Source organism: Vombatus ursinus, unplaced genomic scaffold (genome assembly GCF_900497805.2).
Source record: "Vombatus ursinus unplaced genomic scaffold, bare-nosed wombat genome assembly UNPS02014780.1, whole genome shotgun sequence".
Lineage (NCBI taxonomy): Eukaryota > Metazoa > Chordata > Mammalia > Diprotodontia > Vombatidae > Vombatus > Vombatus ursinus.
Window position 1 is genome coordinate 1,188,714 of NW_020954558.1, and position 25,306 is coordinate 1,214,019.

The following is a 25,306-nucleotide window of genomic DNA, read 5'->3' on the forward strand; positions in this document are numbered from 1 at the left end:
CAAGGGTGGTTCAATATTAGGAAAACTATCAGCATAATTGACCATTTCAACAACAAAACTAACAGAAATCATATGATTATCTCAATAGATGTAGAAAAAGCTTTTGATAAAATACAATACCCATTCCTATTAAACACACTAGAGAGCATAGGAATAAATGGAGTCTTCCTTAAAATGATATCATCTATCTAAAACCATCAGCAAGCATTACATATAATGGGGATAAGCTAGAAGCATTTCCAATAAGATTGGAGGTAAAACAAGGATGTCCATTATAACCACTGTTGTTCAATATTGTACTAGAAATGTTAGCTTTAGAAATAGGAGAAGAAAAAGAAATTGAAGGAACAAATTAATGGGTGGATCAGCTGTTAGTAAATTTAGAAATGACATGGAAGAACAGAAGAATTGCCACAGAACTGAAGAGAGACAATGTCTCAGTATTCAGAAGAGGAGAAGGTATATTCTTCAAGTAAGAGGCCAGGAAGCTTCAACTGGATTCCAAACAAAATTCTAGAAGGTATTATTAAACAGGGTTAAAAAAAATCAGCTGTGTAAGTACAGGATGGTGTGTGGATGTGTGTGTGTGTGTGTGTGTGTGTGTGTGTGTGAACAATAAACTCAATATAAGCTAATTTTATGACATAGAAGCCAAAAAAGTATTGAGAGAGAAATAGTATCCACAATAGTACCCACAAGTGGTGGGGATGGTCCTTCTCTATTTCACCCTGGTTCACTCACTCTCTGTGCTCTAGCCAAAGGAGATGACTACCTTCTCCCTGACCTTGCTATCTCTGCCTCTTCACAGGTTGGGGCCAGTACCATGATGCCTCAACACCTCCCCCACCTCCAGTAACTCTTCATCTGAGACAAGAGCTACTGTATCAATGGTGATGATAAACCTGCTTTTGCTCTCCTTGGTGGCACTGACCCAAATCTACCGGAGGGCTACAAAAATAGTAGGCTAAGCAGGCATTGATTTTGCATATTGTAAAGATGGAAGGCTGTGGTGAAGAAGCATGAAAGAAACTCTTCCTCCATAAAAAGGGACCCTTTAAATAACATTTATTCACTGAAATAGTGGTTATTTTCCCCCATTATTTGCCTATCAGTGCAATTCATCCATCTCACACCAGAACAAACTTCCTCTAGCAGAAGAAACATAGGAGGAAGACAACATAAGGGGGACCTTTAATCAATTCATGGGGTTATATCAAGGGAAGGTCAGAGAAATTTCAATAGTATATCAGAATGAAGGGAGCACTTTCCTGAATAAACTGTCCTCAAAAGCCAGATGAAGAGAAGGGTCTATTGTGCAAATTTCCCTAGAGGAATAAAAGTGGGTGAAGCCCTCCCCTCATCTCAGACAGGCAACTTGTAGTCACCCTCCCCAAATCAGTGTTGTTCTTCCTGTTTACTTTAACCTTATAGCTCTAATGCTCAGGAGGCTCTGAAGAGAAGACATCTATGGTGACTCACCTTACTGTCTGTAGTTGACAGTTCATTTTCTCCAAGGTCTTAGATGACAGCTTCATGCCATCATCCACAAAGGACATATAACTGAAGTGCAGGCTTTTCAAACAGGGAGCAGAGAAGAGATACTGACAAAACCAGTAAGTTACCTTGCAGCCTTCCAACCTGCATGAGACATACAACCAGAGGTTAAATCAATCACTTGTTCAGGATTAACTTCTTTCTTCTCTTTCTGGAAAGGAGCTCAGAGCCACCATTTCTTTATAGCCACTATCCTCTGACATTCCCATTCCATCCTAAATAGTTCAATTTCCTTAAAAACTGCCCCTTCCTAATCTAATCTACCAACCCATTCTTCTTGTTCTGATCCTCATGCCTGTGTTATATTGGGTCAAAAATGTGATACATGAAGGTGAAGAAAATGAGAAAGATAATGATGCTTATTAGGAATTATTAGGAATAGTAAGAGAGAGAAGAATCATTTTAACTCCTCTTTCTTGACAAGAACACTCAGTATCTTTGACATTTCACCACTGTAGCCAGGCTGGACATACCTAATTTTTTTTTTATTTTGAAAAAATTTTCAGTGATAGCCCTTGTTTTTAATGACACTTTCATTTCTATATATATGTATATATATATCCCCATCTACCACTCCTAAAGCTGTTCCTTATAACTAAGAATAAAAAAGAGGAAAAAAAAACATTTCAGCAAAACCAGCCAACATATGAAGTAAATCTGGTGTTACATGCAGCACTACACATCTACAATCCTCCTTCCTACAAAATGAAAATAGGAAGGCATATTCTTATATCTCTTACTTCAAGCAATATTTGATCATTATAATATCACAACATTCAGTTTTGATTTTTCTTTTTTCTTCCACTTACGTTGTTGAAGTCAATGTATATGCTGTTTTCCTGTTTTGTCTACTTTCTTCTATATTCCTTCAGTTAATTCTTCCCATGCTTATATGTAGTCTTTAGTCATCATTTTATATATGATGTGATATTCCTTTATGTATATATGTGAAAATTTCTTTACCTATTCCTTAATTTCTGGCTATCTCCTTTATTTAGCTGCTGCTCCACTATGCCCCTTGGCTCCAACCAAATGAGCAAAGAAAAAAGCAATTCCAATCCCAATTATGGCCTTAATACATAGCTGCACATCCTGACAAAATGTGGTATATTAATGTTATTCAAATGATTGCATTGGCTATATCCAAAAATTTATGTTTCTTCCTGCATTTGATGTTAATCACTTCTCTATCAGGAGGTGAGGGGTATATTTCGTCTTCTTTCTCTTGGACTCATGTTCAGTTGTTTTTCTCTATAATGTCATCATTGTATAAACTATTCTCCTAGTTCTACTCACTTTGCTTTTCATTAGTTCACAAATGTCTTCCCAATTACCTCTGAAACTATCCATTTTATCATTTGTTATGTCACAATAGAATTCCATTAGATTCAGATAGTACAATTTGTTTAGCCATTTCCCAATTGAAGAACGCCTTAATTTCCAATTTTTAGTTGCCACAAAAAGAACTGCTATAAATATTTTTGGATACGTAGATCCCCTTTCTTTTTCTGTGAATTTTTTGGAGTATAGTCCCAGTAGTAGTATAGACGGGTCAAAGACTATGCACATTTAAGGGTCTTTCTGGGTATATTTCCAGAATGTTTTCCAGAATGACTGGACCAATCATAGCTCCTCCAAAGGCACTCTGGTGTACCTGTTTTCCCACAGCCCCTATCACATTTGTCATTTTCTTCTTCCGTCATCTTTGCCAGTCTGATAGGTGTGAGGTAGAGTCTCAAAGTTGCTTTGATTTTCATTTTTCTAATTATTTGTGATTTATAGTGTTCTTGGACTCATTTTTAATTTTTTTACTTTCACTCATTTCAATCATTTTTTTCATTAATGTTGTTAAGCTTCTTCTTTTGGAAAAACTTGTTCATATCCTTTACCATTTATTTATTGGGGAATGGCTTTTAGTCATATAAATTTTAAACGATTCCTTATATGTTATGAACATAGGAACTTTATCAGAAAAACTTGATGTAAAAAATTTTTTTCCAGTTACCTCTTTGCCTTTGAAATTTTTACTATATTAGATATTTGCTTTTGAATTTTAGATAATTAAAATTGTCAAATTTTCCTTGTGTGATCCCCTCTTAATTTTTTGGTCATGAATATTTAATCTCTCCATAGATCTGAAAGGAAATTTTTTCTTTACTCCTCTAATTTAGGATGTGAATATTTATATTGAGGTTATATATCCGCATGTAGCTTATTCTGGCATATGGTGTGTTGTTTTAATCTAAACTTAATTTCTACCACTGGATTATTATGCAGTTTCCTGGCAGTTTTTTTTTTCCAAACAGTGAGTCCTTCTCAAAAGTAACTAGGGTTTTTTGAGTTACTTATCAAACAATATTGTCTTGTGTTAGTTTACTTCTTTATGTTGCATATGTGTCATGGTCCTGTTTGAGAACAAAGGACAAATAACAACCTTAGTGAGTAGAAAAGGAGTTGTCCACTGGGGACCAAACTGTAACTAGCCAGTTGGGCAATACATCCAACCATCCATCCTTCTTTCCTTCCTTCCTTCCTTCCTTCCTTCTGTCTACATAGGGTATTACACCCTTATCTGCAGGTGCTCTGCCCAAAAGGAATGTCAATTTTAATCTTGAAAACCTTTTTTTGTTTTGTTTTATTCTTTCTTAAAGACTAGCCATAACCCCAAACCACTCCTGCTCTCATTTATTGGCCAAAAATAGTTTCCAGGTCAAGCCCCACTTGGTCATTGTTTGAGCCCAGATTGGCTCAGAATATAGTCAGATTGGCTTTACTGCTATGTAAATAGCAGTTGTTTCTGGTTTGGCCAGAAATCCTGAGGGTCTTCCCCTCCCAGATGGATTTTTTTTACTAGATAAAGAGGTCATTCTCTGCCTCATTTCTTATTAAGTCTTAATAACTGAATGGGCATTGCCTCAGTCAAGCTGAGACCTGTTAAAGATCTTAGCTTGAAAAGGCCAAGATCCCCCACTGCATCCAGGGCCATCTCCAGTTGTCCTGATCTATATCTGGACATGGGATCCAGATGACTTTGGAGGAGAAAGTGAGGCTAGTGACTTTACCCAGCCCTCTCTCACTTAAATCCAATTCACTTGCAAGCCGTGGCATCACCTCCCTGATGGCATGGTCCTCGTTGAGAATAAAGGACAAACAACAAAAGGACGTGCCCATCAGGCACCAAACTAGAACTGGCCAGTTGGGCAACATGGCCTTTCTTTCTTTCTTTTTTCTTCCTTTCCTTCCTTCCTTCCTTCCTTTCTTTTTTTCTTTCTCTCCTTTCCATCTGTCCACATAGGGTATCATACCCTTACCTGTGGATGCTGTGCCCAAAGGAACGTAAATGTTGATCCCTGAAACCTTGCAAAGTATCTTGGGGTTTACAGGCTACATTTCTTTCTTAAGGACCATGCCTTAAACCCAAATCACTCTGGCTCTCACTAGTTTGCCAACAATACATCCTAGAAAGAATGAGCATTGCCTCAGTCAAACTGAGACTTGTTAAAGACCTTAGCTTGAAAAGGCTAAGGTCCCCCACTGCATCCTGAGCCATCTCCAGTTGTCCTGAGGTATGTCTGGCCACCGAACCCAGATGGCTCTAGAAAAGAAATGAGGCTGGTGACTTTGCACAATCCTCCCTCACTTAAATCTAATTCACATACAAGTCAAGTAATCACTTTCCTGAGAATGAAGGACAAACCACAACAACCATGTTGCACACCTGATCTGTTACACTGATTGATCATTATGGAAGGTAAAGTCCAGACTGAACCAAAAATGTCTTTCTTGTGACTGGCCAATCCAGGTTTTAGGCCTTTTTCAGGTGAGGGGGGATTCAAGCTGGTTTAGGGGTGGGGCAAGCTGGTTTATGCTGCTTTGTGATACCATTTGAGATATGACCCTAATAGACACCCTCCTTCCCACTTTCTTTTTCACTGTTACCTATAATATTCTCAATCTTTTGATCTTCCATATGAACTTTATTATTTTTTCCTACATCTCTAAAAATATTCTTTTCAGAATTTAAATTGCATGGCACTGAATAATAAGGTTAATTTAGGTAGTATTGTCATTTTTTATATATTGGTCTGGCCCACCAATGAGAAATATCAGTATTTATCCAATTATTTAGGTCTGCCATTATTTCAACAAAGAGTATTTTATAGTGAGATTCATAGGGTCTCTTGGTGGATCATGGTAGATATACTCTCATATATTTTATAGCTTCTATAGTTATCTGAATGTACTTTCTTTTTAGCTCTTCTTGTGTATTTTGTTGGTTATACAGAGGAATGATAATTTTTGTGATTTTATCATATCCTGCAACTTTGCTGAAGTTATTATTTCAATTAATTTTTGACTCCAGAGTTCTACAAGTACATCATCATATCATCTGCAAAATGGATAATTTTGCTTTCTCATTGCCTATGCTCATTCTCTCTAGTTTTTTTTTTTTTTCTTCTTGCTCTAGCTAGAATTTCTAACACTACATCAAATAGCAGTTGTGGTAATGAACAGTCGGGTTTTTGCCCCTGATCTTACTGGAAAGGAATCTCCATTGTATAAAAGGTTTGTTCTTTGATTTAAAGATAGTTTGTTCTATTAAGAAAAAGTCCATTGATGCCTATTATTTCTAGAATTTTGGATTAGAAAAGGATTACTTGATTTACTTAAAAGGTTTTTAGCATCTATTGATATTATCATATGATTTTTACTATTTGTATTATTAACATGGCCTATTATATTTATAGTCTTTCATATGTTGAACCAACCCTGGCCATTATGTATGATCATATAACATATTGCTATAGCCTTCTGAATAACATTTTATTTATCATTTTTGTTTCTCTGTTCATTAGGGTTAGTGGTATTTAGATTACTTTCTCTGCTTTGTTTCTCTCTAGTTATCAAGACTTTATTTATATTAGAGAAAGAGATTGGAAGGTTGCCTTCTCTCATCATTGCAAACTTATGTATTATTAGAATTTATCATTCTCTGAATGATTGCTGAAATTAACTTGCTTATCCATCTGGTCATATAATTTAGTTTTACTTTGGAAACTTATTTATGGCTTGTGGAATTTCTTTTTAACTGATAATGGGTTATTGAAATAACTTACTTCTTTTTTTGTTAATCTGGGCATTTTGTATTTTTGCAAATATTCCTGTTACCTCTAAATGATCAGTTTGTTAGCATACAATTGGGCAAAATGATTTCTATTTGACAGGGATGATTTTTAACTTTTTAGCTCAACCATGGATAGCTGGACAAACTGACCATCTTGCCAACAGAGTACTAATGTTCCTATATTCACAAAGTAGCTCCAAGATTGACTGTTGTCATTTTTTGTCGTGTTTACCAAGTTATATAGTAAAAAATAAGACCTGAGTGATTTTAATTTATATTTCTCTTACTATTAGTGATTTGGATCACATTTTCATGTGGCCATTTATTCTCTGCCATTCTTTTGTTCCTATCTATTGACCCATATTATCTCTTGTGTTAATTATATATACATTTAAGTTATCAGATATTTATCATTGATGTTTATGAAATATTTTCTATAACTTTTTTCTTCCTTTCATCTTGATAGATAGGTAGACAGATAGATAAAATATTTAAGGACTTACTAGATGACCAGAACTCTGCAAAGTGCTAGGGATACAAATAAAAACAAACTACTCACTTTCTTCAAGGATCCTACATTTTAATAGGGGAAAACAACACATAAAGGAGGGACAGAAAAAGGGTAACAGTTGGAAGACAATTATCTGGGGGTGGGGGAGCAACATAGGTGGAGATGTGTGAGAAGTGTTGCATAGGCCTTGTGCAGGACCAAGCAAAATAAGGTCAGAGTTGGCCTATCAATGTCAAGGAGAGTTCCAGGAGTAGAATACAATTTTCCAGAGAGTTGTGGAGGGAGTAGAAGTGAACTATATGGTCAATGTTTTCTGTTTCATATTTTATGATCTTTTTTCTCTCTTATTTAAGAAATTTCCCTTACTGATAGTTATAAAAGGTATCTGATCTTGTTCTTATCTAATTATTTTTATGGTGTGAATTTTTATATTTAGTTCACCTAATCTATTTTGAGTTTACTATGGTACATGGTATGAGAATCAAAACCGAATTTCTATCAAACTACTTTCTAGTTTTCATGGCTGGACTTGTTGAAAAGGGAATCCATCCCCTTGTAAATTACATTCTTGGGTTTATCCAACAGTGGGATACTGTTTTCAAAGGTTTCTGTTTCTTCTTGGTTCTTTTTCTTATCTACTTTTCTGACTTAACCACTACCAAATAGATTTGACATCTACTGCTTTATAATAGAGTTTGAGATCTGGTAATGCCCTGTGTTTATACATTTTCTCATTTCCCTTGAGACTGGACCTTTTGATTATCCAAATGAATTTTGTTATTATTTTATCTGATTCTATAAAATGCTTCCTTAGTAACTTTATTGGCATAACAAACTCATAAATTAAAAGAGCATTGCCATTTTAACCTCTCTCCAATTCTTTATGTCTCCCTTTATTTTGGTAAAAAATTCTATTTATATAAATCTTGTGTGTATCTCATTGATTAACTCCCAGATATTATTTTGCTTTTTGTCATTTTGAATGGATTTTGATTAGTCAACAAGTCTTCATTAAGAACCAGGCATTGTGCTAAATGCTAGGGATACAAAAACAAAAATGAAACAGTCCCTGCCCTTAAAGGCCTTATAGTCTATCTATACCCATGTAAATTTTAGATAGATAGTAAATAAGGTCTTTAAGGGCACAGGCTCTTTCATGCTTGTCATTTTATCTCCAGCACCTTGTATAATGCCTGGTACAAAGCAGGTGTTTAATATATGCTTGTTGATTGATCAAAATTTCATTCAAATTATAAAAAGCAGGAAACATCTAAAGTATGCATGTGTGTTTATATATATAGATAGATATATATGCATATATATGGAGATTGATATGTCTATATATGAATATACACACATTTATGTATATATGTGAATATATACATACATTTTAGGTAGAATATTTTATGATGCTATTATGTACATATACACACACACATATATATATACATATATATATCTTCTATACATAGATAGACTTATATAGACATATGCATATACACCTATGCATGCACACACACATACACAAGGCAGGGAGACCAACTTGGAGGCAATTTCAGTAATTGAAGTGAGAGGTGATAGAAGAGCTTAAATAAAGATTGTAGAAATGTGGGTGGAAAAGAGTGGAGGTATGTAAGAGATATCATGGGAGCAGAATCAATAAGACCTAGTAATTGATTGTATAAAAGGGTTGAGGAAGAATGAAAAACTAAGGATAACTCTAAGATTGCAAATCTGTATACCTGGAAGAAAGGTGGTTTCCTTAACAGAAAAGGGGACTCTGGGAAGAGGAGTAAGTACTGGGAGAGGAGATTAATGAATATGGCAAATTTAGAACAGAAAGAGACCTTGGAGTCCCCTTCATTTTATAGATGAGGAAACTGAGGCACAGGGAAGTTAAATGACTTGTCCAGGGTTCTCTTTCAGGCAAAAATTGAACCCAGATCCTCTTGACTCCAAGTCCAGTGGCCTATCTATACATGCTGAATCTGAGATGCCTAAGGGATATGCAGTTTGAAATGTCTAACAACTTACTGGCAATAACTCAAGAGAAAGACCAAAGTTGGATACATAGATTTTTTTATCATTGTTTCTTCATTGTTTTTGTTCATACTTTACAGAAATACCTAATTTGTTCATTATGTGTAGGGGTATAAATTTTGTGCTCTGCAATCTTATTGATGCTGCAGTAGAAAGTGCACTGGATTTGGAGTCAGATGACCTTGGTTTAAGTTCTACCTGTACAAACTTAGGTAAGTCACTTAATGTCAATGAGCCTGATTTTTTCATCTGTAAAATAAGAGGATTGAACTAGGTGGTCTCCAAAGCCCTTTCCAGCTCTAAATCTGTGATCTTATTATCAATTAGTTTATTCACAGATTCTCTGGGGTTTTCTTGGTATACCATCATGTCATCTGTAAATAGAGATAATTTGTCTTCTCTTTGCTAAGATGTGTATCTTTAATTTCATTTTCTGTTCTTAATATTATAACTAGTATTTCCAGTATAATACCAAATAATTGTGGCAAAAAGGACCACATGTCCCTTTTCTTATTTCATCTTCCCCATTTTTCTTTTCACTGTGCTACCTTTCCACTCATTTAGATTCTGGACTATCCTTTCTTTTTCTCTTAAGACCTTATTTTTCATATCTTCCTCAGTTCTTTACCTCACTTTCCCTACTCCCACATAGGCCACCATCCCAGCTATGGGACCAACTTAGACTTACGTCAGTTTTTCCAGTTTACAGTTTGGATCTTTTAGTATCACACAAAGGTTTTCCATACATGAATCAGAAAATTTAGAGGAGGACATCTTGAGCTCTTTCAGGTTCTGATTCTTGCTGACCCCAGAGAAGAGATCTTTCCATACAGAAGCAGGTAAATCAGATGTATAAGAACTAGAGAAGGAAATTAGAGGAGAATTTTATTGTGGATATCAATGGCATTAAAGTTGCCTACCAGCATTAATGTTTGTGCTTATTTGTCTGTATGAAAAAATGAAAAGATCCTATAGCATATTACAGCAATTGTCAGGGAGAGACTAGAATATCTTTGATAGCAATAGGGGAGTTTAAAAGGGAAGAGTCTTTTAGGGAAGAGATAATTCTGTTTTGAATATGTTGACTTTGAGACAATAAGATATGCAATGTAAGATACAATAAACAGCAGATGATGGGGTATTAGATCTCAGAAAAAAGATGAAGGTTAAAGAGATTGATCTAGACATTATCTCTATAGAGGTGGCAATTGAATCCACGATTATTGATGAGGTTATCAAGAGACAGATTCCATCTTACCTATTTAGTTACCATAGTTGAAAGAGCAAGAATTTGGAATCCTAAGACCTGAGTTCAAATTTAAACTCTGTTACTTACTGTGTGAGCTTGGGAAAAATTACCTAATTTCTCTGAACCTCAGTTTCCCCTTCTGCAAAATGAGACTGGACTGAAAAATCTGTAATTTTATCAGCTAAAGAGAAATGTCCCCATCAATATATATCACCATTGTTTATTACTTAGCATATAAATCCTAGGGAATTTCTTAAGGTATATGGAGGAAATGACACCTGCCCAAGGTCATACAGCTACTGTCAGAAGCCATCTCCAGTTGTATTGATCTATATCTTGCCACTGGATACAGATGGCTCTGGAGGAGAAAGTGAGGCTGGTGATTTTGCACAGCCCTCCCTCACTTAAATCCAATTCATTGCATGTCATGGCATCACCTCCTAAATATCATGGTCCTCTTTGAGTACAAAGGACAAACAACAACCTCTGTGAGTACTAATAGGAGCTGCCCCACTGGGGACCCAACTGGAACTGGCCAATTGGGGAACACAATTCCTTCCTTCCTTTCTTTCCTCTTTTTTTTTCCTTTCTCTTCTTCCTTTTCTTTCATCTTTCCCTTCCCTTCCCTCTGTCCACATAGGGTATCATACCCTGACTTCAAGGTGCTCTGCCCAGAGGAATATAAATTTTCATCACTGATGAAATAGAGCCTCTCACAAGATAGGAGCTGTTAAGGACCATGCCTTATACACAAATCACTCCTGCTCTCATTGATTGGCCAAAAATAGATCTCAGACCAAGCCCCACTTGGTCATTGTTTGGGCCCTAATTGGCTCAGAATCTATCTAAATAACAACTCTTTCTGTTTTGGCCAGAAACCCTAAGGGTTTTCCTTTCCCAGATAGATTTTTTTTGACTAGGTAAAAGAGACCATTCTCTATCTGTTTCTAGCCTTAATCACTGATCAGGGATTGCCTCAGTCAAACTGAGACCTGTTAAAGACCTTAGCTTAAAAAGGTCAATGTCTCCCACTGCATACAGGGTTATCTCTAGTCATCCTGATCTAAATCTTATCACTGGACCCAGATGGCTCTGGAAGAAAAAGTGAGGCTGTTGACTTTGCACAGCCTTCCCTCACTTAAATCCAATTCACTTGCATGTCATGGCATAACCTCCCTAATCTCATGGTCCTCTTTGAGAATAAAGGACAAACAACAACAGTAGACAGCTAATAAATGAAATCTACAATCAATGATATAGAAGTCAGAAAGTGATAGGTGAATATAAGAAGAGAAAACTGAAACTAAAGATCTTAAGAGGAAGAAAACTCAGAAACCTTAAGCATGAGCAGCTAAAACAACAAAGAAGGGGGCAGAGCCAAGATGGCAGAGTAAAATCAGTGACTTGCTTGAGCTCTTCCCCAAACCCCTACAAATACCTGTAAAAAATGGCTCTAATAAATTCTAAAGCAGCAAAACCCACAAAAAGACAGAGTGAAACAAATTTACAGCCCAAGACAGCCTGGATGATTGATCAGAAAGTATATTGCACCAGGCGGGGAGAGGAGAGAAGTTCAGCTTGTGCACACAGGCAAAACAGGCTTCAGCGAACCTGGAGCAGGCCTCAGAGGACTGAATTGTGGGCAGCTATGGTGGTTTCCAGACTTCTCAACCCATGAATGCCAAAGACAATTTAGAAGGTCAGTGGGAAAAGTCTGTGACTGTGGTGAGAGAGAAACTCGGTCCCAGCCCCAGTCCCTGCTCCAGTCCCCAAGCTCAGCCCTGGGGCAGCAGCTGCTTCCCGGAGTTTCTGGCCCATAGACTAAGGGGGAATCAAGTGGATGATCAGAGGTGGATAGCAGGGAACTCTCTGCCGGTGCAGGATTCTCTTGCTTTGCCCATGCTTGGATCTGGGTCACAGTTCTGTGTGGTGGTTCTAGGGCAAGGAAGAGTGCTGGTGTAGTGGAGCTTGTAGTGGTGGTGGAGAGGAAATCCTCCTCACAGTTCCAAGGCAGAAAAGAGTGCTTGTGGTCCCTCATAGACCAGAGCACAGGCCAGGAAAGGAGTAAACACCTCGTCCATTATCATACCACCTTGGAAGAACTGAAAATTTACAGGTCCCTAGGAGTATCTCTGAAAACAGCTGCACAAAGCCCCTGACCTTGGGACAGTACATTCTCCACACTGAAAGCAGACCTCTACCTTAACAAAGAATTTAAAACTCAAGTAATTGTCTGGGATCATGAACAAAAAAAGGTATAAAAAAGTCAGACCACAGAATCTTTCTTTGGTAACAAAGAAGATCAAAACATACAACCAGAAGAAGACAACAAAGTCAAAGATCCTACATCCAAAGCCTCCAAGAAAAATATGAATTGGTCCCAGGCCATGGAAGAGCTCAAAAAGGAGTTTGAGAAACAAGAGAAGTAGAAGAAAAATTGGGAAGAGAAATGAGAGTGATGCAAGAAAATCCTGAAAAACAAGTCAACAGTTTGCTAAAGGAGACCCAAAAAAATACCAAAGTCTATTAAAAAATAGACTAACCCAAACGGCAAAAGAGGTCCAAAAAAGCCAATGAGGAGAAGAATGCCCTAAAAAGCAAAATTGGCCAAATGGAAAAGGAAGTCCAAAAGCTTACTGAAGAAAATACTTCCTTAAAAATTAGAATGGAGCAACTGGAAGCTAGTGACTTTATGAGAAATCAAGATACTGTAAAACAAATCCAAAAGAATGAAAAAAAATGTGAAATATCTCATTGGAAGAACAATTGACCTGGAAAACAGATCCAGGAGAAAGAATTTAAAAATTATTGCACTATCTGAACGCCATGATCAAAAAAAGAGCCTAGACATAATCTTTCAAGAAATTATCAAGGAAAACTGCTCTTATACTTTAGAACCAGAGGGCAAAATAGAAATGGAAAGAATCCACCAATCACCTCCTGAAAGAGATACCCAAAGGAAAACTCCTAGTAATATTGTAGCCAAATTTCAGAATTCCCAGGTCAAGGAGAAAATATTGCCAGCAGCCAGAAAGAAACAATTCAAGTATTGTGGAAACACAATTAGGATAACACAAGATTTAGTAGCATCTACATTAAGGGACTGCAGGGCATAGAATATAACATTCCATAGTGTAAAGGAGATAGGATTATAACCAAGAATCACCTACCCAGCAAAACTGAGTATAATCTTTCAGGGGAAAAAATGGTCATTCAGCGAAATAGGGGACTTTCAAGCATTCTTGATGAAAAGACCAGAGCTGAATAGAACATTTGACTTTCCAATACAAGACTCAAGTGGAACATGAAGAGGTGAACAGGAAAGAGAAATCATAAGAGACTTACTAAGGTTGAACTGTTTACATTCCTGCATGGAAAGATGATACTTGTAACTCATGAGACTTTTGTCAGCTTTAGGGTAGTTGGAGGGAAAAAATTATATGTGTGTAAGTATGTATGTATAGATAGATAGATAGATAGATAGATAGATAGATAGATAGATAGATAGATAGATAGGTAGATAGATAGATAGATAGATAGATAGATAGATGGCACAGGGTGTGTTGAAGATGAAGGGGTGATATCTAGAGAATAAAATTAAGGGGTGAGAGAGGATTATACTGGTAGAAGGAGAAAGGGAAAGGTAGAATGGGGTAAATTATCTCACGTAAAACGGACAAGAAAAGGCTCTTACAGTGGAGGGGAAATGGGGGAAGGTGAGAGGGAATGAGTGAATCTTATTCTCATAGGATCTGGCTTAAGGAGGCATTAACATACACACTCAATTGGGTACAGAAATCTATCTTACCCTGTAGGAAAATGGGGGGGAAGGGGACAAGAGAGCAGGGGGATGGTAGAGGGGAGGGCAGATTGGGGAAGGGGGTAATCAGAAGCAAACACTTCTGAGGAGAGACAGGGTCAAAAGAGAGAATTGAATAAATGGGGGGCAGGATAGGATGAAGGGAAATATGGTTAGTTTTTCACAACATAACTACTATGGAAGTGCTTGGCATGACTACACATGTATAAACGGTATCAAGATGCTTGTCTTTTCAATGAGGGTGGGTAAGGAGGAAGGAAGGGACAAAATTTGGAACATAAAAAGTTTTAAAAACACATGTTAAAAAAATTGTTTTCACATGCAACTGGGAAATAAGAAATATAAGAAATGGGGTATAGAAATCTATATCCTACAGGAAAATAGAAGGGGAAGGGGATAAGAGAAGCAGGGGGAGAGATAGAAGGGAAGGCAAATTAGGGGAAGGGGTATTCAGAATTCATGTCATCTTGGGGTGGGGGGAGGGATGTGATGGGGAGAAAATTTGGAACTCAAAATCTTGTGGAAGTGAATGTTGAAAACTAAAAATAAATAAATAAATAAAAGAAATGAAATAATAATAATAAAAAAGACTAAGAAAGCAAGAGCAGTGTTTTGCACACAGCTGGCATTTAATAAATGTTTGTTGAATAGGATAAAAAAAACAACAAAGAAGATATTAAGACAGAAATGAAGATGAGCACCAGGACACACAAATACCTGAAGTGATATTGCAACAAAGGAAATTGAACCAATACTTATTGGGTCAGAGGACCCTGTAGATTCCTAAGAGAGTGTGGAAATAGCAGGATGTTAATGTTTCAAGAGAGACATAAAAATTATGAAACAAGAATTTATGGTTTGCACATCAGAAATAATTGGCAGAAAGGAAAAAGTTGAATCCAGTCATGACTCTCTCCAAGGAAGTAAAAGAGAAAACAACTTAATGGTAATACAAATATTTTTTTAAAAAAATGAAGAACAATCTGGAAGAAAAGAATAAAAAAAACCAATAACATTAAAAGAAGGAAAGGATTCTGGGAAGGTAGTGGAGTAGGTCCGAAAATGTTTGGCTCTCCAAATTTCCTTCACAGAAAAAGACAGAACATTACCTCAGAAGTAATGTAGAGCAAAAATAAACAAAAGTTAGGGTAAAGCAGTTGTTCTCCTAAGACAACCTAAGAAGACCCCCAGGAAAGACCCAATCTCTAGGAACAGAGGTATGTCCTTAGTGAAGTGCAAACACCTCCAGGCCAACTCTGCAGAATCAAAAAACAAGCCCTCTGGGGACAGCTGGGGTTGGGAGGCAGCCTCAGCCTTAGAAACTTTCATTTTAGGATCAGCATGGGGATCCAATGGCAAAGTAGGAGATGATTGAAGGACCTTCCACTGTCAAGGGATGAAAGAGATTAGATGCTCTGTACTGGCTGTGGAGGAGAAAGAGCTAGCAGAGAGGCAGGGACTCTGCTCACTATGGACATTTGTAGGGGAGCAGAGTCCCTGGTTTCAGTTCTAGGGAAGAGAGGACAGCTGTAGTTTGCAGCAACCAGAAGGACCAAAGGGAGCAAGATGATTTGCTGAACAATACAACTGGGGCCCCAGCTGTGGCTTAAGAATGGGGAGAATAGCCCTAGGTTGGGCCCAAGACAGACCTCAGAAAATAAAAGTAAGAAGGATCTGAAGCTTGGGGCATCATTCCCTCATACCTCAGAACTAAAATTTGATTACACTAATAGCTGCTAAAAACAAAATTAAACAAAAAAAAATTAAAATGAACAAGCAAAAGAGAAAGAACCCAACCATAGATAGCTACTATGGGGATAGAGAAGATCTGGGTTCATATTCAGAGGAAGATAATAAAGCTAAAAAAAGCCACTCTTTTTTCAATGAGAAACATCACATAGTCTCAAGCACAAAAAGAGTTCTTGGAAAAACTTAAAAAGGACTTTAAAAATCAAATAAGAGAGATCAAGGGAAAAAATGAGAGCAATCCAAGAAAATCAAGAAAATTATGAAAAGAAAGTTAGCAAAACTTGAAATAGAGAATCAAAAACTTAAGGAAGAAAATAATTCCTTGAAAACTAGAATTGGGCAAAGGGAAGCTAACAACATTCTAAAACACCAAGAAATAATAAAACAAAATCAAAAGAATGAAAAAAAATAAAAGAGAATGTGAAACATCTCATCAGAAAACAACTGATCTGAAGAACAGATTGAGGAGAAATAACATTAGAATAGTTGGACTGCCTGAAAATTGTGATTAAAAAAAGAACCTTGATACAATATTATAAGAAATTATCAAGGAAAATTGCCCCAAGTTATAGAAAAAGAAGACAAAGCAGAAATAGAAAAAACCCACCTGTCACCACCTGAAAGAGATCCTAGGAGGGAATCTTATAGGAATATTATAGCCAAGTTACAAAGCTCCCAGGTTAAGGAGAAAATGTTAGAAGCAACAAGAAAAAAATTAAATACTGTGGAGCTACAATAAGGATTACACGAGACCTATAAGCTACTACACTGAGGACTGTAGGTCTTGGAATACTATATTCCATAGAGCAAAGGAGCTGGGGTTATGACCAAGGGTAACTTACCTAGCAAAGTTAAGTATAATCCTGAATTTAAAAAAATGGACATCTAACAAACTGAAAGACTTTCTGGTATTTGTGACAAAAACAGCAAAACTTAAGGGAAAATTCAATGTATATCATCCAGGAGAAATAGAAAGTAAACATTAAGAACCAATTAGAAGACATTCGATAAGGTAAATTATTTATAAGAAAATATTATCAGTTCTTTTGTGACTGTCATTTTTATTTGAGTAGTTTAAAAGAAAGTCTTGGGCTGAACTGAGTATGATAAGGTGATTCCCCCCCCCCAAAAAAATAAATAAAACTGCATAGGGAGAGAAAAAAGAAGCAATTATGTCATACAAATGAGGCAAAAATGAAAAACTGATACAGATGAAGCTAGTAGGGGGTAGGGTAGGTAGTGATGAAACCTTTCTCTCATCAGAAATGGGTTAAAGAGGGAGCATATATATCTGAAAGGGTATAATAGTCTCTAAATTCAGAAAGAACAAGAGGACAAAGAGATAAAGTGGGGGAGAGAGAATAAGGGAGGGATTCTTGTAGGGGTGGGTAGGTTAAGGAATAGGAGAACAAGTTAGGTAGAAGTAAAGCAGAAGAGTGAGGAGGGATAGGAATAGGATGAGAAGGATAGGAAGGAGAAAAATATACAACAAATAATTATAGTTTATAATGTGAATGGGACGAATTTACCCATAAAATAGGAACAGCAGACTGAAAATTTGAATTCAACAATATGTTGTTTTCAGGAAATGCAATAAAAATGAGAGATACACATAAATATAAAATAAAAGTCAGGAGTAGAATTTTTATGTAAAAAAGGTAGGGGTAGTAATCACGATCTCAGGTAAAATTAAAACTAAAATAGATTCAGTCAAAAGACAAAAATAGGGAAACGAAACTATGTGTTAGACATATTATTCAATATTGTTTTAGACCATTTAAAATAACAAACAGTATAAAATACCTGAGAGTATACCTGCAAAACAGACACAGGAACTATATGACCATAAATATAAAACACTTTCTATATAAATAAAGTTAGATTTTAAATAATTGAAGTAATATTTATTGTTCATGGATAGATAAGGTCTATATAATAAAAAAATGAAAAATTTACCCACCTCTTCCATTTATATAATGCTGTCCTAATTAAATTACTAAAAAAAAAATCTTACTAAGTTAGAAAAAAATAATAACAAAGTTCATTTGGAAGAACAAAAGGTCAGAAACTTCAAAGAAACCAGGGGAAAAAAGATGTAAAGGAAGCAGACTGAGTAATATCAGATATTAAACTATATTATAAAGTGAGAGCATTGTTGAAATGTAAAATAGATAATTTTGATTATTTTAAATTAAAATTTTCTTGTACAAATATAACACGGAGCCAAGAATAGAAGAAATGCAGAAAATTGGGGAAAAAACTTTCATAGAAAATCTCTTAGAATGTGAATGAATTGTAATATTTTTGTTGTGTAGGACATGATGACCTGGTTGATTTGGAAAACCTTGGAAAGACTTGGGCTTATGAAGGAAGATGCTATCCACCTTCAGAGAAACACGACAAGTGGAAATATGCAGAGTATGGTTATATATATGTGTGTATACATATATACATATACACATACATGTGTACATGTGTGTATATGTGTGTGTGTGTATATATGAGAAGATGAGAGGAAGGGAAGGGAAGGGAAAAAATAAAGTAAAAAATGCATGGCAGAGAACAAAAGAGAACGTACAAGGAATCAAAGCTGGACAGCTTTAAAAAAAATGTGTAGAATTTATTATTTAGGTTTTCTTGAAATTGTTTTACATTAACTCCTCTCTTATGCTCTGTTGTGTACATAGTAATATTTTTTCTTTTCTTATTTTGTACTTAAGTTTAAAATGAATTTAAAAACTTAAAAAAACATTAAAAGAACTCATGATTTATGCACAAGCAAAACATGTTGTTCTCAAAGACAGTATGAGTAGAGACAACTTAAAATTTATAGGGCTCCTAGAAGAACATAAGTCAAAATATATCACCATACAAGGAATAACATAAGAAAACTACTCAGTTGATAATACAGAAAACAAAGTGCCTATCAAAAACTCTATAGATCACTTCCAGGAAAAACTATGATGAAAACTCCAAGATGTAAAGTGGTTAAACTTAACCTGCGCAATGCCAAATAAATAAATAAATAAATAATCTGCAAATGACCAAGACAAAGACTTTGAAACATAAAGAAAATGAAATCTGAATAACACAAGATTATTCAGGATTCATAAAAATGCAGAAAAAAAGGAATCATGTCATCTGACAAGAAAAAAGTTCAAGATTCAAATGAAGGTGACATATCCTACAAATCAAAGCCTAATTACCAATGAAAAACACACCAACTTTTCAATAAGAGAAGCAATGGAAGAATTCCTCCAAAAAGAAAAATGAAATTAAAAGAGATGAACTCACCCAAGATCATACAATTAGTGAAAGGAAAACAGAGACTCTGATAGGGTATGGGACCTGAACCCCTAAAAAGGATAAGACCACAGTCCTTGAACTTTCTCACACATTTCAGCCCTGGTGTTCACCTGAGACATCTGGCCCACCTCAGCCCACCTTAATTACTTAATTAGCTTACTTGACACTACTTAATCCAATCCAGACCCTTCATTCTGTTTTACCTCCAGACCATCCCAGGTTACTTGCCACTCCTTGATCTCATCCAAATCTTCCCAGTCTTTCTGTATAAAAATATCAGTCCCATCCTCATCAAATACACAGATTGTTAGAATCTGGCCCATTTGTATTGGTGTCACAAATAGCAAAGACTCACTAGGAATCCTGTCTATGTAACCAGTGATACAATAAACTCAATACTTTAACTGGAAGGCTTGAGTGGTTGAATTCTTTCAAAGCAAAGCCAAGCCCTGTACTCTTATACTTCAGGGTTCCCAGAACCCCTCAACTGCAACAACTCCATCCTAGGATCCAATCTTATGTGGTGTCTGTGTTATTTAGTCTGCCCTTATTGTACTCTACTCATCTACAGATACCCTCTTCTCCCTCTGACACCAATATATCCAGAGGTATTCTTGCTCCAGTCCTGCTTAGGTTACTTCCCATTCTTTAAAAGGTATATGATGAAATGAAGCAGGTGTTAGGGGTTATGGGGGTAGCTTTGTAGGAGCTCCAAAGCTGGGAACAGAAGAGGAGCTTTGGTATAAAAGCAGACAGAACTCCAGGTTCTTCCTGAGCTTTGGATTAGGTAGAAAAGTTAGGGGTGCTGAGTGAGTGAGAGCTAAATGGCTCCCCATTCCTGTCTTTGAGTTGCAATTACTTAATGCAAGATACAGTACTTTGTCTCTCAAGTTCTGGAGGTATGAGAAGCCTGGAAGGAACTGAGGTTAAAATCTTAGTCTATTACAGTTGGCAGCTGAGGTCAGGTTCCACAGACCAAAGACCAAGTTATGGGAAGTAATTGAGACAGGATTGGAGCAAGAATATTCAGAAAAACAACTGATCTAGAGAACAGATTGAGGAGAAATAATATAAGAATAGTTGGATTGCCTGAAAATTGTGATTAAAAAAGAATCTCAATATATCATTTACAAGAAATTGTCAAGGAAAATTGCCCCAAGGTTCTAGAAAAAGAAGACAGAGCAGAAATAGGGTGAAAAAAAACAGCATACCTATCACTACCTGAAAGAGATCCCAGGAAGAAAACTTACAGGAATATCATAGCCGAGTTACAAAGCACCCAGGTTAAGGAGAAAATATTGGAAGCAACAAGAAAAAAAATTCCCTCCACCTCCAGGGGAGGCTTCAGAATCAGGAGCCTGGCTGAGGAGGCTAAGGGTGAATCTGAAATTCTACCATAAACAAGCACTACCACCTTTGTCCTTTATGAGCCCAGGAACACCAATGCAAGGGGGAGTATCTTAGAATCCAGCCAAGGACATGAAGAGTGGGCTCCTACCACTAAGAGACATGGAATGAGGCCTATTCTTCCTCCCTTCCCTTCTCCTTACTTTGCCCCCTCAACCATGGACATTCTTAAGGATTCCAAAATAGAGAACTGGTGCTACGATACCATTTACTCCCCAACAAATCACTATCTTAGAGCTCTTAAAAGAGAGGGAGCATCTGTAACACACACCAGAAATAAGATTTTTCCTCTACAAAAAAGGAAAGCTGCTGAATACAGACCTAGGAATTCTTATTATGCCACCCCCACCACCTCCTCTCCAGTCCCCTGTCCTCCTCCCAACTCTGCAGGACTTCAGTTACCTGAACAGAATATCCTTTAATGAGTCTCAGTTGGATATATAAAGTCTGTGCACAGGTTTTATCATTTTCTTTCCCTGTCACAGATGAATATATAGCATCATCTATGCAGAGATTTCCTTCCTTCTAAACACAATATAAAGATCACTAATTCAATCTGGTCTGCCTATAGTGGGGTCACAAACAAATGATGGAAAATAACACCACCTTAGTTTTTCACAAAGGAACAAGGAAAGGGAAAGCACAGCAGCGCCTGGTGTTTGGCTCTTTGTCCCAAAACTCTGTGTCTGCAAAGAAAAACCAGGGAAACGATCTAGACTGGCCACATTTCCAAAGCTGAGAGGAGAACGCTGGGCTCCCTCGGAAGAAAGACCCATAGTTCAATCTGTCTGCAAAGGATCTAGTAAAGGCTTCGGGATATAAGAAATGAAGATACTCACATGGAAAGTTTCCGTGCCCCAGGACAGTGCTTCATGCAGTAAACTGCACTCAGGGCTTCATAGAGGTAGCGAATATTTATTGTGATTTCTTGGATGTTAACTAGCAGCTATGTTACAAACTCAGCAACTTGAATCTCATATAAAAGAGAATGCCATTTTGGTACATTAGAAGCAGAAAACCAGGGTTGTTCAATATCTCTTTTGGTTTCTTCTTCAATCCACTGCATTAATTGTGACTTGATTTCCTGTGACATTCCACATCCAAACTTTCTCTCCAGCTTCTTTGCTGTCTCTGCATTTAGGAAGCCAAACAGAAAACGTAGTACCAGAACCACATATCTGGCTTCATAGTGGCTACACTTCTCCAGAAATTTTTTGATATCTTGAATGGAGGAGTTGGGGCTTTTTTCCTCTTCTTTTTCTGTGCTCATCACGTAGAACATGGCAGCAAAAAACTCATGGAAACTTAAGTGAATGAAGCTGTAGTAGTTTTCACAGTCAATGTCTTTCTGAAAAATGTTCAAGTCTAAGAAGGCAGAGACATCAGCTGCCTCTAAGTTATGCCTCCTCAGGTCCTCTTCCTCAAACAGCACTTTCTCCTCCCAAAAGCCCTCAGCAGCCAATTGACAAAGGCCCCTCATATGCTGAGATATAAAGTTCTTGTCATTATGTGTGATTAAACTGATATAATACACAGATAGGGCAGTGGTAGTTTTCAAAGCCTGAATGAGATCTCGTCCTTTCTCTATCTGTTGTTTTAGGCAAGTGCAGACAATCCAGTCCATCAGAGGAACAGAGCACATGGTGAACAGTGCACCATTGCCTTTTACTAAACTAAAGGCTCTTTTACCTAAATTCTTATTTCTGAAAAATTTGCAGAAATACTCCTTCCTATGCTCTGCAGAGAAGCCCAGGATCTCCACATGACGTGGATTCTCTAACAAATGAATAAATTTCCCCAAAGCAGTGAATCTTGTAGTGAGCAGCAAGGAGGCTTTAGGGAGCATGGATTTCCCTAGTAAACTGCTCAGCAGGATGGGCACTGGCCTCTGCTGCTCCCAATCTTTACACAGATCATATCTGTGCTCATTAGAGGGGAATTTCAGTTCATCTAAACCATCAATGATGAACAGAAGTCTCTCTGGTTGGGACATGATCTCTGTCATGGGAGCCTGTGGTCCAGGCCAGTCATTGGCAATTAAATCAGCAAAACTGATTTCTCTCTCTCCTAAATGGTTCAGTCCTCTGCAAGTGAGATAGAAAACATAGTCAAACCTGTCCTGGTAGAGTTTCCCCTCTGCCCACTCCAATAACAGTTTGATGGCCAGGGTGGTTTTCCCAATACCAGCACCTCCCTGCAGCACAACTGTATGTGGTAGGATGCCTGTCTTTTTATCAGGATCAAATAAAGCTGACACCTCTATAATCTGTCCTCGCTCCTCCATGATCTTAGCATATTCATATCTTTGGACTAGGAGCTCATGTTGTTTTTGCTCCTTGCAACGATACTCTGGAAAAAGCAGCAGCTGTGTGAATCGGTGGTGAAAGAGTTCATGCTCCCCAGGACGAGAGTTCCTGTCCCTCACGAGCTGGAATTTCTCTCTCATTCATTCTTGGTACTTATTTCTTTCATCTAAAGTCATAACAAACACAGTACAGAGATGTTCAAGAGTAAATCTGCTAGGGTATTTTTGGGAAAAGTCCCTGAGATAATGGTTTGGGCATCATTGTTCCCAGAGCCCACATGGAGGTGAAGTGCTACCCCTTGGCTCTGCTCTCACCTCATATCTGTTAGTGTCCAAGGTAAGCCCCCAAACCCTGCCTGAACCTCAGCTTAACTGATCTTTCTGAAACACAACCTTGACAACATCACAGCACTGATCAGAAGCCTTCAATGTTTCTGTCTTGTCCATAGGATAAAGTCTAAGCTCATCCCACAATTCAAGGCCTTCCTATTTATCTATCCTAATTTTCTCCCAGTTTCCCCAATTATACAATGAGCTTCCTACCCTCCACTGCTTAGTTAATGTTAAGCCACTCAAGTCAAAATTCAACTCCGCAAAAATTTATTAAATGTCAACTACACGCCAACTACAATGTCAACTACCTACAGGTAGTCTGCTAAGAGCTGGTGATATGAAGAAAGATAAAACGGGCCCTGTCCTTGAGAAGCTCACAATCTAATAAGGGAAATGACATGCAAACAATGTTGTACAAACATGACAAAGACAGCAATAGAGATAATTTCAGCAGGAAAGCACTATCATAGGGGACACTGGGGAAGGCTTCCTGAAGAAGATGGGATTTTAACCAAGGCTTTAAGGAAGCCAGGAAGCCTCGAGATGGCGATGAAGAGGGAGAGAATTCCAGGCATAAGAAAACTTCAGTGACAATGCAGTCAGCAATCAGAGCAATGTCCTGTGCTCACCACAAACTATCTCTTCTGTTCTATCAAAATCTTGTCCATTCCCCAAGACAAATCCCACCACCTTGTGAGGCTTTTTTTCTGATCATCCCAATGGCATGTGATTTCTCAACTCCTATAGACTTCCCCATCTGTTATACCCATTTTGATCTCCTCACTGACTACCTTTTATAGTTTTTATTCTTTAGCGACAAGGACCTTGTGCTCTATTCACAGAATGACTGCATTTGCCAAGTGCCCTGAGAGGTTATCAAATCAAGTCTTTACTTGGAGCAGATACTTATTTTCATTTCAATGCACATTGATTTAATGCCTATAGTGTGCAAAGCACTGTAGGAAATTTCTATAATATCCCCAACAAGAGTTTGTCCAAGTTCTTCCTAACAACCACCAGTGATAGGAATTCACTGCCTCATGTGGCTGCTTCTCACTTTTTGGACAGCTCTAAACAGTTGGGAGTCCTGCCTTTTACTGAACTGAAACCAGCCTTCCTGTACCTTCTACACCCTGTCCTAGTTCTGTCTTCATTTCTCTCCAGTCTACACTCTGATTTTCCTCTACCATGTCCCAAGAACCACTTCAGACTGGGAACTCACTCCAGTCACAGAATTAACACAATGGAAGTACCTTCCACTTCCTCAGATTGGATGGCTTCTCCAAGAACTTCCATTAAAGGAAAGCACTCAGGCTAGCAACTTCTTCATTCTCCTCTACGCTACATTCAGAACCTTCTCTAATGTGCCCCCAGGTAAGTATCTTCCCCAAAGTCTTTATTTCCCCAATTAGAGAATAAGCTCTTAGAGGGCAGAGACTGTCTTTCTATCTACTTTTATTTATATTCTCAACCTTAAGAACAGTAGTATACAGTAAGTACTTAATGAATGCCAATAGGATGTGATGCAGGATAAATATAAGCCCTTTCCCAAAGTGTTCAAATATTCTACCTATACAAGTGGCACTCAGATCTATATATCCAGGTATTAGGGCAAGTTTAGGAGATGTAAAAGACTATTAAAAGTTTATTTGAAAAAATCCACATGCTTTGTGTAGACTGCACAAGTACAAATTACTGATGAGGCAGCAGTGACACAGTGTATAAAGCAGGGGGCTAGGAATCAGAAAGATTCATCTTCTGGAGTCCAAAATAGGCCTCAGACACTTAGTAGCTGTGGGACCCTGGGAAAGTCACTTGACCTTGTCTGCAACAGTTCCAGATCTTTAGGATGAGCTCAAGAAGGACATGGCAAACTACTCCAGTATCTTAGCCAAGAAAACTCCAAA

General features: G+C 37.3%; 1 protein-coding gene across 1 annotated transcript in view; it reads right to left on the minus strand.

Annotated features, from left to right (window-relative positions):
- Window positions 1-25,306, minus strand: part of LOC114046074 (NACHT, LRR and PYD domains-containing protein 3-like) — a 68,910-nt gene that overhangs the window by 33,138 nt on the left and 10,466 nt on the right. The window contains 3 exon segments of the mRNA XM_027866303.1: window positions 1,480-1,638; window positions 9,919-10,089; window positions 21,601-23,233. Coding sequence (XP_027722104.1) covers window positions 1,480-1,638; window positions 9,919-10,089; window positions 21,601-23,233 — 1,963 coding nt within the window.